General features: G+C 42.6%; 1 protein-coding gene across 10 annotated transcripts in view; it reads right to left on the reverse strand.

Moving 5' to 3' along the window:
• The window catches only part of DOCK7 (dedicator of cytokinesis 7), a 231,470-nt gene extending 220,096 nt beyond the window's left edge, over positions 1-11,374 (reverse strand). For all 10 annotated transcript variants that reach the window (XM_040470459.1, XM_040470458.1, XM_040470457.1 and 7 more), the window contains exon 1: positions 11,197-11,374. In XM_040470459.1, the coding sequence (XP_040326393.1) occupies positions 11,197-11,234 (38 nt within the window). In that variant the 5' untranslated portion in view covers positions 11,235-11,374. The remainder of the gene's footprint in view (positions 1-11,196) is intronic.
• Between the last annotated feature and the right edge of the window lie 2,558 nt (positions 11,375-13,932).

Here is a 13,932-nt window from a genome sequence, read left to right on the forward strand (position 1 = left end):
TTCCCACAATCCCTGTATCTTCAGCAAAGTTTATGAAAATCATTAAATGGCTGATATGATTGCAGCTTTTGGTGTCAGAGGACAAATGAGATGCAGGAGTGCAGATGCAGAAAGAGGCAAGGGAAGTCCAAAACACAAAATCGAAGCAGACCTCCTTGTGAGGGCTAGGGATTGGCATTAAAGTCAGAGCTACACTTAAAGTTTTAAGGAACAGGGATCCACGGCTGCATCAGGCTACAACGCTTTTCTTTAGATTTTTGTATTTACCAGTTACATTTAAATTTTAGCAGGTAGCACAATTGACTATATTGCTATATGTTTAGATAATTTTAGTGATCTCAACAAGTTACAATGACCAATTTGAAGGAATATCAGTTGTTTTGGTGTGACCAGCACTCTAACCCTCCTCCTTCTTTTGGTTAGGAACCCCCTTCTTTTTGGTAAGGAACTCCTTACTTAGGATTGGGTGGGGCTGACACCATCACCTCTCTCCTCCAAGCTGAGGTGAACAGGTGACCAGGAATGGCCAGCAACCCCTATATCCCTAAACACAGTAATTTGTTCAAGGAAGGACATGTGATACAAGCCAGACCAATAATTGAGTTCCTGAATGTTTTCTGCCAAAACTAAATGGTAGGATTTGCGCCTAGGGCTGTCAACAATCATTGTAACCATTCAGTGGAAAATCTATCAAAGATGCGAAGATGAGAGGCTGCTGACATCATCTGTATCCCTGGACCTGACATACTCAGTTATATGCAAATTAATCTGACTGGAGATTCTGTCAAATGCAACCAAAATGTCTCCTCTGTAAAAAGCCACTGAAAAATTAGCGACACATCTACACTGGTTGCCAAAGGGGTCGAAATGACGCAACCCAGAAGTGAAGGGGAGTTCACTCTCTGAGGAGATTGAATTGACTAACGGAAAACAGGATGCAAGAGAAGAGCAGGGAGATAAATTTCTTCTTCTAGACTCCCATCTACTGATGTGAGAAACTGTTCCTCTGTCCAAAGATACCCTGTGTGACCAAGCAAGCACACCTGCCAAACAATGTCTCTCCAGTCCTTTGTGAAGCAGAGGCCAATGAGATAAGGTATCACCTTACATTGTTTCCCATCTCTGCCTCCCTTCCCTTTTCTCAGGATCCCTGGGATTATGCCTCCCAGATAAACCCTCAACCTTAATCCTTGTATCGGTCTCAGTTGTCTAGGGAAGTCAGATTAAGAGTATCTACAAAAAAACCTACAGCAACCATTAGGCTTACTATTAAGTGAAACATAGAAAGCTCCCCTCCCTCTGAGATCATAAACAAAATGAGGACACTCAGTATGAATACAATGTTAAATAGAAAGGGTAATAATCTACATAGTAATGCAAGATAACCATCTATAGAGCAAGACAAAAAAGCAAATCAGCTATAAGGTTTGGAAAGGAAAAAACAAAAATTCATAATTTCCAAATGATATGGCTGTTTATACAGAAAATACAAAAGTCACAGATACATTTTTAGAGTTAACATGAGTTTAACAAGGTATGTAGCTAGATACAAAATGGTTATATACTTAGAAATAAATCTAACAAAAGATATGCAAAAACCTTACAGAGAAAATTATAAAATTTTGTTGTATGATATAAGGAAGACCTAAATAAATGAAGAGATACACCATAATCAGGGATTGGAAACTCAGTATTATAAGGACGTCATTTCTCTGTCAAATTGATGTTTAGATTCAATGTAATCCCAATCAAATTCTAATAGGACTTGGGGATTTTTGTTTGTTTTTTGGTGGATTCTAAAATATACAAGGCAATTCAAAAGACTAGGGGAAAGCAAGACACTTTTTTAAATGGTGGGGGGAGTTATTCTACCAAATTCTAAGCCTTATTATAATTAAGAGTATTTATAATTGGTGAAAATATGTATAACCAGCCCAAAAAAACAAAATAGAGAACCCAGACAAAGACCCACAAATAATAGAAGTGGCAGGGCAGGTCAATAGGGAAAGGATAATCTATTTGGAAAAAAATTAAAATTCTTATACACATATCAAGTCCAGGTGGAATATAAACCTAAATATAAAGGAGCCAACTAGAAGGTTTATGATAATATACATGAATATCATAATGACCACAGGTTTATAAAATATTTCTTTTTTTTTAAGTTTATTATTTATCTTGAGAGAGAGAGTGAGCGAGCAGAGGAGGAGAGAGGAAGAGAGAGAGAGTGAGAGAGAGAGAGAGAGAGAGAGAGAATCCCAAGCAGGCTTCATGTTGTCAGCACAGAGCCCTACCCTAGGCTCGATCCCACAACTATAAGATGACCTAAGTGGAAACCAACCAAGAATCAGATATTTAGCTGACTGAGCCACCCACAAGGTAATAAAATATTTCTTAAAGAAGACCTCAAAAGTACTAACCATTAGAAAAGAGAGAGAGAGAGAGAGAGATAAACTGATCAATTATATTAAAACTGAGAACTTAGTTTTCAAAAGACTCCATAAAAATAATTTCTTGAAGAGAGAGAGCATGCACGAGACAGAGCAAGGGAGAAGGGTAGAGGGAGAGAGAGAAAGAGACACTTTTTTTTTAATGTTTTCATTTATTTTTGAGAGAGAGAGAGAGAGAGAGAGAGCAAGTGGGGATGGGGCAAAGAGAGAGGGGGACAGAGGCTCTGAAGCGGGTTCTGCACTAATAGCAGTGAGCCCGATGTAGGGCCTGAACTCATGAACCCAGAGATATTACCCGAGCCAAAGTTGGGCACTCAACCAACTGAGCCACCCAAGCGCCCAGAGAAAGAGACTCTTAAGCAGGTTCCACATTCAACCCGGAGTCCAATGTGGGGCTCAATCTCATGACCCTGGGATCATGACCAGAGCAAAAATCAAGAGTCAAATGCTCAACTCACTGAGTCACCAAGATGCCCCTCCATAAAAAGAATTTTTATTTTTTTTCAACGTTTATTTATTTTTGGGACAGAGAGAGACAGAACATGAACGGGGGAGGGGCAGAGAGAGAGGGAGACACAGAATCGGAAACAGGCTCCAGGCTCCGACCCATCAGCCCAGAGCCTGACGCGGGGCTCGAACTCACGGACCGCGAGATCGTGACCTGGCTGAAGTCGGACGCTTAACCGACTGCGCCACCCAGGCGCCCCAAGATGCCCCTCCATAAAAAGAATTTTTAAAAACCACAGGGTGGGAAAAGATATTTGCAAAACGTATAATCAATAAGTGGGTTAATACATTGAATATGTACAAAGTACTCACACAAATCAATAAGAAAAAGAATAATACAAAGGGAAAAAACAAAGGGGGAGAATGGCAAAAAATTCAAATAGGCAATTTACAAAAGAGTAAATTCAAATAGTCAATACGCATACAAAACAGAGCTCAATCTCATTAGTAATCAAGCAAATACAAATTAAAACTTTTACAGTAAGACAGCATCATGCATGCATCCACCAGACTGGTAAAAATGAGAAAGCTGGCAGGACCAAGTGATGGCAACTATGTAAAATAACACTGTTGTGGGAGTGTGTATTTCTTCAGGTATCTTTGAAAACAGTTTGGCATTACCAGATAAACTTAATGATGAATAAAACTGCTAAGACAAGCAATAAAAAATACTTAAGGACCAGCAATCCCATACCTGAATATATACCCTAGAGAAACTCATGCACATGCATACCAAAATACATGTATAGGAATGTTCACAGGAACATTGTTTGTTTTTAAAGGTTTTATTTATTTCTGAGAGAGAGAAACAGAGGGTGAGCGGGGAGGGACAGAGAGAGAGGGAAACACAGAATCCGAAGCAGGCTCAAGGCTCTGAGCTGTCAGCACAGAGCCTAACGCCAGGCTCGAACTCATGAACTGCGAGATCAGGACCTGAGTCCCAAGTCGGAAGCCCAAATGACTGAGCTACCCAGGCGCCCCCGGAACATTGTTTGTAATAGCCACAAACAGGAAACAATCCAAATGCCCATCTACTGTAGAATGAAAAACTGTGGTATATCTATACAATGAAATAATATAAAGCAATAAAAATGAACTCCAACTATCTATAACATAAATTAATCTCACAGATAGAATTTGAACAAAAGAAGCATCACAAAAAAAGACAATATACAATATGATTGTATTCAAATGTATTCAAAAACATAAAAAAATATATTGTTTAGAAATGCATTTATAGGGGACATCTGGGTGGCTCGGTCAGTTAAGCATCCGACTCTTGATTTCAGCTCAGGATATGATCTCACAGTTCATGAGTTAAAGCCCCACATAGGGCTCTGCAGTGACAGCTCAGAGCCTGCTTAGGATTCTGTCTCCTTCTCTCTGCCCTTCCCCCCGCTTGCTCTCTATCTCTCTCTCAAAATAAATAAAAATAAACTTAAAAAAAAGAATGAAAGAAAGAAAGAAATGCATTCACAGGTGGAAAGAATAAAGAAAAGCGAGGAAATGGTCATCCCAAAAGTAAGGATAATGAATGGGAGTGGTCTGCAGCAAAGTGTAAGATTGAGAAGAGAAAGGATATATCAGAAAGAAAAAACAACAGAACAGTTACAGAGATGGGACTGAGCAGAGCATTTGTGGGGGGTACAAGTAAACTAGAGAGTAAGTCAACAAGAGAAGGACCAGATTATAGATGACTTTAAAATTCAGGCAAGAGAGGCACCTGGGTGGCTCAGTCGGTTAAGCGGCTGACTTCAGCTCAGGTAATGATCTCACGGTCCGTGAGTGTGAGTTTGAATCTCACATCAGGCTCTGTGCTGACAGCTCTGAGCCTGGAGGCTGCTTCAGATTCTGTGTCTCCCTCTCTCTCTGCCCCTCCCCTGTTCACGCTCTGTCTCTCTATCAAAAATAAATAAACATTAAAAAAAATTTTTTAATAAGATAAAATGCAAGCAAGAGTTTGGGTTTAACACTTTAACAAGCCACTCTATATTCTTGAACAAAAGAATGCCATGATAAAAGCTGTATTTTAGGGAGACTTCATTTGCAACACATTTGAATTACAGGAGGTAAGAGATTAGATCAGCTCTAGCCCCAATGAAGTCATCAGGAAGTGAGGTAATGAAAGATGCTCCAAGGTGGCAGAGCGACATTCACTGAAACACTTCTTACGTGTCCAGTTTACACAAGATTCTGTGTTCAACTCTAGAGATAAAAAGACACAGACCAGCCATCAAAGAGCTCTGAAAAGCAGTATAAAGTAGGGGGAAAGGGGGAATGTGGGGAATTGAAGGGGGGGCCAGAAATATTACAAAGACAAACCCAAAAAACAAGAGGTCATGAAATCAGTGATGAAGAAAAAAGCCAAAGACCCCTAATCCTCAAGCGTTCTCTAATTCCAGTACACGTAAAAGTCCCAGGGGAAGCACAGTAATATGGCCCAAGGGACAATGAGAACAAGCAGGAAGGGGCTGTGACTGTACCACATACATGTGACAAATGTGACCAGAAAAAAGGAATGACTGGTTGGCAGCTAGAAATGCCAGAAGATTCAATGTTTCTTCGTTTTATGAGAAAAGCGTAGTAAGTCTTACGGTTTAAGGGAAACATACATGAAAAGAAACAGACGGAAGATGATAGAAAGGAAAGGAAAAAATTATGAGAGCAAGATTCTGAGAGAGGGGTGCTTTGGTGGCTCAGTTGGTTAAGTGTTCAACTTCAGCTCAGGTCACAATCTTGTGGTTCGTGAGTTCGAGCCCTGCATAGGGCTCTGTGCTGACAGCTCAGAACCTGGAGCCTGCTTCCATTGTATGTGTGCGTGTGTGTGTGCGCGTGTGTGCGCGCGCGCCCCTCCCCCACTCGCATTCGGTCTCTGTCTCTCAAAAATGAATAAACATTAAAAAAAATTGTTTTTAAGATTCTGAGAGAGGTGGCAAGTGTGGGGTTCTAAGGACAAAACACTAGGTAAACTTTAGGGAAGGCACACCTTCAAGCTCATAAGAAAGATGGTTTAATGACATATAGGAACAGTAGCATGCTGAGGTTATAACAGACTCATGTTAGATGGTCTTGAACTTTTCAGCAAGAGATGGGGGTAGGGAAACAGACATTAATAAGAGAAAGGATTTAGAGTAAACCTCATTTCAAATGAGAAGACATTCATTAATAAAAGATCAACTCTGCACTGTTCTGCTCTGCCTCTAACACTAATATGCAACTAAGGGGCAAGAAAGAGGTTAGACACTGAGAGGTGCCTGCATGGCTCAGTCAGTTACGGTTACATGTCCAACTTCGGTTCAGGTCATGATCTTACGGTTCCTGGGTTTGAGTCCCACGTGGGGCTCTGTGCTGACAGCTCAGAGCCTGGAGCCTGCTTAGGATTCTGTGTCTCCCTCTCTCTCTGCCCCTCCCCCACTCATGCTCTGTCTCTCAAAAAATAAACATTAAAAAAATATATATTTAAAAAAAGAAAGAGGTTAGACATTCAGCATTAAGATTTTGTAAGATGAGTACAACAAAAGGCCAGGGAGGTATACATGTCCAAAGTGATAAAAAAAAAAAAAGGCAGCATTGAAGTAGTTGGTATTATGTGGAAAGAATTTCTTTGATCAGGACTGTGAGAATGAACTGAACAAAGTAGACTGAAAGATTGGGCCTATACAGCCAAAGTTATGAACAGATTCAAAACAAAAAACAAACCAAAAAAAATGAGGTTATAAATAAGCCTATATTCAGGAAATACTACTCCTGTAGGATTTTCCTCAAAAATAAAGATCTGATGAAAGCCTTTCAAAGTCTGCTTCTTAGGCAGCAAAATGATAACAAATTAGCAAAGGAAAGATGAACTAGGTAAGGGTAACTTTGGGGATGCTAACTGTAGCACTGTATGAAAATCTGTAAGTATCATAGAAAACATTTTGCAGAAAGAAAATACAGTCAATTAAAAAAAATGTAATCTGAAATCAGAGGATTACGGTTTGAATCCCAATTCAGGCAAATACTTTCATGCTATGTAGGCCTCAATTCTTTGTCTGGATTATGGGAATCATAATAACTGTAAATGATATAGGAATAACAATAGCAGCAGCTAACATTTTTTTTTTTTTTTAACGTTTATTTTTGAGACTGAGAGAGGCAGAGCATGAACGGGGGAGGGTCAGAGAGAGAGGGAGACACAGAATCGGAAGCAGGCTCCAGGCTCTGGGCCATCATCAGCCCAGAGCCCGACACGGGGCTCGAACTCACGGACTGTGAGATCGTGACCTGAGCTGAAGTCGGACGCTTAACCGACTGAGCCACCCAGGCGCCCCGAGCAGCTAACATTTTTTTTTTAACTTTTTTATTTATTTTTGGGACAGAGAGAGACAGAGCATGAACGGGGGAGGGGCAGAGAGAGAGGGAGACACAGAATTGGAAACAGGCTCCAGGCTCTGAGCCATCAGCCCAGAGCCCGACGCGGGGCTCGAACTCACGGACCGCGAGATCGTGACCTGGCTGAAGTCGGACGCTTAACCGACTGCGCCACCCAGGCGCCCCAACAGCTAACATTTTTTAATGCTTATAATGTTTCAGTCACAGTTCTAAGTGTTTTGTATGTATTAACTCATTTAATCTTCATGATAACCCCATGGAGGCTTTTATCCCCATTTTACTGGAAAGAAAACCAAGACAAGGAAGTTAGATCAACTGCCCAGAATTACATAGCTATTCTGTGGTATATGCAGAATTTGAACCTGTACAATGTGACTGACCTGCTATGTTCTTCACTATGTTCTTTCCCCTTCTCTGGGTAATAAAGATGAGAATATAGTAATAAGTGCTTTAAGTATATACAAATGTTCATTATTACTGCTGAGTATCAAGTAACAGAACAAAATAATCCAAACAAAAGCCTAGATCATTAATCTACAGTCAACGTTCCACAAAATTATATGCTAGGGGGTGATTATAAGGGGAGTAATGAACAATGTATATGCCTTGTCCTCCAAAAGCAGGGAGAACAGACAAGAGGCAATAATTGATATGAACAAAATATACATGCTGCTTTTCTATAATGAGCTGAGTAAAGTAGTACAATCAGTGATAAAGAATAAGAGCTTTCAGAAATCACAAAATCACAGCCTCAAGAAATAACAGCACTAAATGCAAAGGGTTAGGAAATGACTGAACCAGAAAAGAAATCAGTATAATTCTTTTTAAAGTAAAGATTTTGGAACAATCATAAAGCTTTAAACAGAAGAAAAAGAAGGCTTCGAATAGCAACAGGCTTTTCACAGAGCAACAAATTTTATATATGCACATCACAAAATGACTTATCACTCCCAAGAAAAGGTCCAACATCACATTATGAATATTATAATAATAAAAAATAATTGATGCTGGGCACTTATTATGTAGAAAGCTGTGTTCTAAGCACTGTACAGGTACTGATCTGTTTAATTTTTTTTTTTAACGTTTATTCATTTTTGAGAGACAGAGAGAGACAGAGCATGAGCAGGGAAGGGGCAGAGATAGAGGGAGACGCAGAATCCGAAGCAGGCTGCAGGCTCTGAGCTGTCAGCACAGAGCCCAACGCGGAGCTCGAACTCATGAACTGAGAGATCATGACCTGAGCTGAAGTCGGATGCTCAACCGGCTTGAGTCACCCAGGTGCCCCTGATTTATTTAATTCTTACAACAACCCTATAAGGTAGGTCCTACTATTATCCCCAGTTTATAGGTAGGGAAAATGAAGAAGTAAGGTGAAGTAACTTGCCCAAGTTTATTCAATGCAGGCCAGTGCTGGGATGTCAAACCTAGGAAGTTTATCTCCAGAGTATGTGCTATATATACTTCCTCTAGTAGGAAACTAATCAACAGAACAAGAATTTATTCAGAAGTGTTATTTGACCATATTTAATAACAAGAATGAAAGTACCTTTCAGTCACAATAAGCAGATAATAATTCATCATCTATAACAGTTCTGTCCTCAGTCTTCCCTTCAAATTAATCTGCACATTCCTCCAATACTATCTCATCTACTCCTCTGGCTTCAATTACAATGTATTTGCTGATTCCCAAATCTAGATATCTAGCCCAATCTCCTGCATCTTCAACATCACCAACAACCTAATAAATCTCTCTCCTTAAATGCTCCATGAGCACCTCAAAATCAGTAGGTCCAAAACTGAATCATCATCTCTTCCCATCTTGTTTCCCACCCTCAAATCCCATCTTCCTCTTGTACTCCCTTACCTCAATGACTGCCTCCATCATCCACCTGACTGCCCAAGTCAGAAACTTGTATGTTATCTCAGACTCGTCAGTCATCCTCATCTTCGGTACCCAATCAATAACCAATCACCTAAGTATCTCTCCAATCAATGAATGTCTCATTTCCACTGCCTTGCTTAATGTGACAACTCTACAAGGCTACGTTAATTTGAATTTTTGTTGTTTTGTGAAACTTCCTTTTTTTCTTGTATTTTGTCCTCTCATCTCAGCACAAACTCCATGAATGGAGAACAGATATTGTATATATTTCATATCTAACTCCCTAGTGCGCAATTTCCTGATCAATAAATATTCTCGTTGAAACTTGGTTCTATTAAAGAGAAATGAATACTAAGCATATATGTCAAGCAATACATTTTTAGTGATATTGCCTTCACAAACAAGACCCAGTTATTTCACAAAAAAATTAAAAAGAACAAAAGTAATAATTTCCTATTAACTCTAAGGATATACTAATTATTGTTCAGTGTTCAATGACAGTTACTAAAGGCCATGCACCATGCTAAAGACTTTACACAAAGTATGCCACTTAATATTCACAGTGCTATGAGCTGGGTACTGTTACTGTACCCATTTTCCAGATGCCAAAACTGTAACTTAAAAGAGCTTAAACAATTTGATTAGAGTGCCAAGTTAGAATGTAAGTCAGGATTTGAACCCATGGCATAACAGTCCGACACCTGAGCACATGTTCTTACACACTTTTTATTTTGCCTCTTAAAATGAAATGTCTTAAAGCGCAAAAGAAAAGAATACGCACAAAGCTTAAATCAAAAAGATGTTAGTTTTAAATGAAAAACGTGCCAAAACAGAGTAACCCTATGGAAGTTCAGGCAGTTAAGAAAAGACCTGTCTGGTCGGTCCAAAAATCGTTAAGATCAGCAAACTAAAAAGATCCAGAACCACAGAAATAAAATTGTCAAAAAAAAGTAATGCATTCGAATGTTTCTTTCTTTTCTTGGGACATCATAATAAAACTAACACTGTCTAGTGTTTTACACATTAGTATATTTCACAATGAAATTCTACAGATATTAAAATCCCCCGCCGTATTTCAATTTTTGGTTCTGGCATCCTACCCGCCACAGGCTGGTAAAAGGTTCGGAAACCTCAACCATGATCACATGCTTACTTCCAGACTCCTAAAATATGAGCCAAACGGCCAGTGTAAAAAGAACACTGCCTATCATCCATCTTCGTCTGGTGCCATGAGAAACAGGCACACATTTAAATTCACATGCTACTAAGATCAAGCTTCAGCCTACAATTCGCCCAAGATTCGGCAGCTGCACACCCGAGGTGCAGACCACAAGCTCTCAACTTTTCATTTTGCCTATACGTTTTAGATTCTGGGTGCACAAGCCCACTTTGAATTGTCCCTAGGTTGCAAAGAGGAATCCTGTCAGATTTCTCCGGAAGGGTGGGAGGCGTAAGAAGGGGCGGCCTCCCACCGGCCCCGAGCCCGCCGCGCACGGAACCTTTTGTTGGGGTGGAGAAGAGGGCGGACCCCCGCACCCTCCTGCGGGCAAAAGGGGGTGGGCGGGAGAGAGGGGGAGTTAGACGCCGCGGCGGCCCCAGGCAGCTCGGGGGTGGGGACACAAAGAATTTGGGGAGCGCTGATCGGCCGGCCGGCGAGCTCCCCCACCCGCCCTGCAGTAAGCCGCCGCGAAAACTCCAGGCCCGGGCCGCCGAGGAGCTGGCAGAGGCGGGCGCGCCGGCGTGCGGGGCTCCCCGCGCCCCGAGGCGAGGATCGGCGGCGGGTGCGGGCTGAGAGCCCGGGTTGGAGGGCGGCGCGAGGCCTCGGCGGCGCCCGCGACAGCCGCGACCCCCCTCCGCCCAGCCGCGGACCAGGCCGCCGGATCCCCGCGCCCGCGTCGCCACACCCACCCGTCTCCTAGGCCGGGCCCGGGAGGACTCCCGGCTCTTCCTCCCGCTGAGGCGGAGCGCCCCGCGCCTGAGATTTACCTGCTGATCTTCTGGGCAAAGGCGCGGCGCTCGGCCATGGCTGCTAAGGCGGCGGCGGCGGCGGCGGCGGCGGTCTGGGCGCGGACGGGCGGGCGCGTGCCTCCTCGCTCACGCTCCCTCCCTCGCGGCCTCCGCCAGTCCCAGCTCCGGACCGGGGAGGCTGGGGCTGGCGGCCGGAGAGCCGGGAACGAGCCCTGCCGTAATGCTCCTGAGAGGCGCGCAGCAAGAAACCGCTCCTCCCCCAGCGCGTCAATGCCCGCGGGAGCCCGGGCTTCAGAACGCAGCTGCGGCCGGTTGGAACCAGAGGGAAGAATGGGGCGTGGAGGGAGCGACAAGCCAGTCCCGGCCGCCTCGCTGCCGCGGGGCCCGCACGACCGAGAGAACACACAGAGCAGCCAGAGAGGGGCCAGCGACTTGGTGAGGCAGGAAAAGATTACAGAACGCGTGGGGGGAGCTTGGTTTTCCCGAAAAGGAAGGAGAGGAAATGGAAGATGGGTTTTGCCGAGGGGGGCTGTGCTCTGCCGCCCAGGATGGCTGGGTTCTTGCTCCTCAGCGCCCATCTCCGAGCAGTTGAAAGCACTTTCTGTCCTACTTCGACCTTGTGAATGGGGTCTCACCAGAGAAAGAACAGTTTTTCTTGTAGAAAGAGAGCCAAAAAAGATCTTTCTCCTACAGAGGTAACAATAATAATAGTTGACTTGTGATGCTTAGCAAGGCACAGGTTCAAGTTTTACATGCATGATCTTAACTTAATCGTCACAACAGCCCCTTAAAGTAAGTTTTATCAACATTTTAGACAGAAGGAAATTATTCCAGAGAAGCTAAGAGTCTAGCCCCAGGTCACACAGATGGGAACCTCTTCAACTAAGATGTTCAAACCCAGACTCCAGGCCTTTTCTTTGAAGATAAGTGTTTCTCTTCCTGAGACTTACTTCCCCTTTTGGATCTCTTTTTCTATTTACAAATGTTGGACCATATGAACTCTAATGTACTTTACCATTTTGACGTTCTATTAAATAATCTCTGTTTACCACTCAAAATGATCTTGCCTGTTAAATCCTATAAAACAAGGACTAGCAGAAATCATGTCTTACTCTGTTGTGATCCCATAGTGTCTAGAATGTTTGGCTCCTAATGCATATTTGCTGATTACTGATGTTATCGTGAAGCTAAGAAAAATATCTTGGTTTCTCATGGTACCTTTACTCAAGTATTGCAAGGATTTATGTGTATTTTTTTATTCTATTCTGTCTGTGTCCCTCTGAGGTATGTTGGATACTTGCTTTCCTCTCTTACAGTTGGAAAATATGTAGCATAGAGCCATTTGCCCAGTCACACACGAGTCAGGGGGTGAGAGCCTCAGTTAGTCAGATCCATAACTTCCTGTTCAGTGCTGTAACCACTGTGGAAGACTTCATTTTTGTATAACAATGCACGTTCCAGTAAAAATAGTCTGTTCAAAGAGGATTTTTGTGTAGCTTCTATTTAAATGTATAGCCTACCTAGACATTCTAGAGAAGACAGAGCTGAACTAGACTCAGTCCTGTTCTCAGGAAGTTTGGTTCCATGGGGAAGGATGAAACACCCACTCAAAGAACTATAAGTCAAGTCTAACACAGTATCCTGGCCTTTAAGACACTGCATGATAGGGACCTAGTTATATTCTGTCACTTTCTTACTATGTGACCTTGGGCAAGTTCCTTAAACTTGACTCTCAAATGGGGGGAATAATTGTACCTATTTGAAAGAGTATTGTGCAGATTCCTTGAGTTAAGTCATATAAAATTCTTAGAGGAGGGCCTGGCATATGGTAAGTACTATATGTACTCGCTGCTGTTTTATTATCACTGTTATTACTATCATTCAACTTACACTTAAACTTGTCTTGGGTGCTTGATAGTCCCTGAAGCATTTGTCTGCTCTCATGCTCCCAGCCAGATGTTGTATGCCTTTATCTCTGCTCTCCAAACATCTTTTCACTACTCTCTTAGAGAACTGACCACACTCTGCATTTCAATGGTTCTTTGTATATATGACTCACTAGTTGCCAAAGTGTCTGAAAGGACATTGCATGCACTGTGCAGTTTGCTGGGAACATTTAGAGCAAGAAGAGGACAAACAGGACCAAGCTGTAAGCTGGGTAGACAAAGTCTGGGAAATACTCCAAGCTAGAGTGGTGGCCCCCACCTCTGGGGAAGAGCTGGCAGTCACAGGCAAGTCCAGTGTGGGCAGATATCCATGTGCCACAAGGGTCCAAATCCAGGGTAGTGCATGGAGCCTAACAAAGGGAGTGAGAATGGAATCGCTTTAGCTTATCAGCATCCATACTCCCCATATTATCCCTGCACATACACACACACACACACACACACACACACACACACACACACACACACCAGTTTCAATCCATCATACTTACGTGGAGCTGATTCCCTCACCACCAGTTTCAAGGATGAACATGTGGCCTAAGTCTGACCAAGCAGAGCAGTGCACTCCCCTGGCTTCTGGGACTGGTTTAGGAATAGGCACATGAATCAAACCAAGACATTGGGGCTCAATCAGAACTAAAAATTGCATTTGCTGTACCAGGTGCCTCCCATCTACAGAAGAACTGCCTGAGAGTGAAGCCAAACACAGCAGAGAAGAGAGTAAAAATGGAAAAAAGATGAGCTCCTTACAACATTACTTGAAGCTTGAACTTTGCAGTTACATGAACTAATAATGTGCTGGGGTTTG

This window comes from Herpailurus yagouaroundi, unplaced genomic scaffold, assembly GCF_014898765.1.
Source record: "Herpailurus yagouaroundi ecotype Mexico unplaced genomic scaffold, PumYag 77, whole genome shotgun sequence".
In the NCBI taxonomy this organism is placed as follows: domain Eukaryota; kingdom Metazoa; phylum Chordata; class Mammalia; order Carnivora; family Felidae; genus Herpailurus; species Herpailurus yagouaroundi.